Source organism: Rhincodon typus, chromosome 18 (assembly GCF_021869965.1).
Source record: "Rhincodon typus isolate 14 chromosome 18, sRhiTyp1.1, whole genome shotgun sequence".
NCBI lineage: Eukaryota > Metazoa > Chordata > Chondrichthyes > Orectolobiformes > Rhincodontidae > Rhincodon > Rhincodon typus.
The window spans coordinates 48897032-48898109 of NC_063349.1; the positions used below are offsets into that span (position 1 = coordinate 48897032).

The following is a 1078-nucleotide window of genomic DNA, read 5'->3' on the forward strand; positions in this document are numbered from 1 at the left end:
CGGTGTGTTGGCTTTGGGTGATCTAGGGGGTGTTGGGGATCTGGTGGGGGGGGGGGGGGGGGTGTTGGGGATCCGGTGTGTTGGCTTTGGGCGATCGAGGGGGTGTTGGGGATCTGGTATGGGGAGAGGTTGGGGGATATGTGTGTGTATGTGGGGATTGGGTGTTGCGGATCCCTAGGGGGAGGAGGGTGTACGTTGGGGGCGAGGGCTGCGCCTACCTTTACTCCGCTCTCTGGGGGCGGTCACCCGGAGGTCCCCGGATCCCCGCCGCCCTTGAAAAAAGACGATATAAGCTGCGTAAATAGAAAAAAGACAATAAATAAACAGCAGCGAGCGCACCACCCGCTTCCACTGAAACCTCATAGCGCCGGCCTCTGACGGCCATCATCGCCAGGTGCCTTCATCCCGCCGATCCCGTAAGGCCAGTCCTACACCAACACCGCCACCTGCCGGGACCAGCTCGCTATTCCCCCGCCTGCAGTCTCACCGAATGGTGCTCCACCAACACCGCCACCTGCCGGGACCAACTCACCATTCCCCCGCCTGCTGTCCCACCGACTGACTGGTCCTCCAACAGCACCGCCTCCTACCGGCACAGTTCGCTACTCCCCCGCCTGCTGACCCACCGACTACTCCTTCTCCAGTACCGCCTCCTGCCGGCACCGCCTCAAATTACTGGCTCACCGTGAGAATTTTGGACAAATCCCTTCAGGTGTGTTCTGAAGAACCAACTAAAGCAAGTCGGCAAATATTTTTATTTCGATTAGTTATCTTTAAGAGGAATGAATTTCCCGAACGACCAACGGAAATAAACCAGTGGGTGGGCGATATTCAAATTTTAAGATTTTTGCTGTCTTATGCAAATTAAAATCAGCACAACAGGCAGCAGGCAAATAACTAAAGAGGTACTATCATCTTAACTACCGAATGCAATCAAAATACATCTTACAATATCCTTTACTGTGCCCCACAAGAACAGGTCCGAAGTTACTTCCAGTGCTCCAGATGCGCTCTAACCCCAATCACATCATATCAAAACTTTCCAGGATCCTTTAGGAATTATTCCATTAAGCTCAGT

At 53.5% G+C, this 1078-nt stretch overlaps 1 protein-coding gene across 4 annotated transcripts in view; it reads right to left on the reverse strand.

Annotated features, from left to right (window-relative positions):
• Positions 1–480, reverse strand: part of rxylt1 (ribitol xylosyltransferase 1) — a 42184-nt gene extending 41704 nt beyond the window's left edge. Inside the window, exon 1 of one of the 4 annotated variants that reach the window (XM_020527318.2) lies at positions 219–480. In XM_020527318.2, the coding sequence (XP_020382907.1) occupies positions 219–363 (145 nt within the window). In that variant the 5' untranslated portion in view covers positions 364–480. The remainder of the gene's footprint in view (positions 1–218) is intronic. The other 3 variants (XM_020527319.2, XM_048607488.1, XM_048607490.1) reach the window with 3 other exon arrangements.
• Positions 481–1078: the final 598 nt, after the last annotated feature.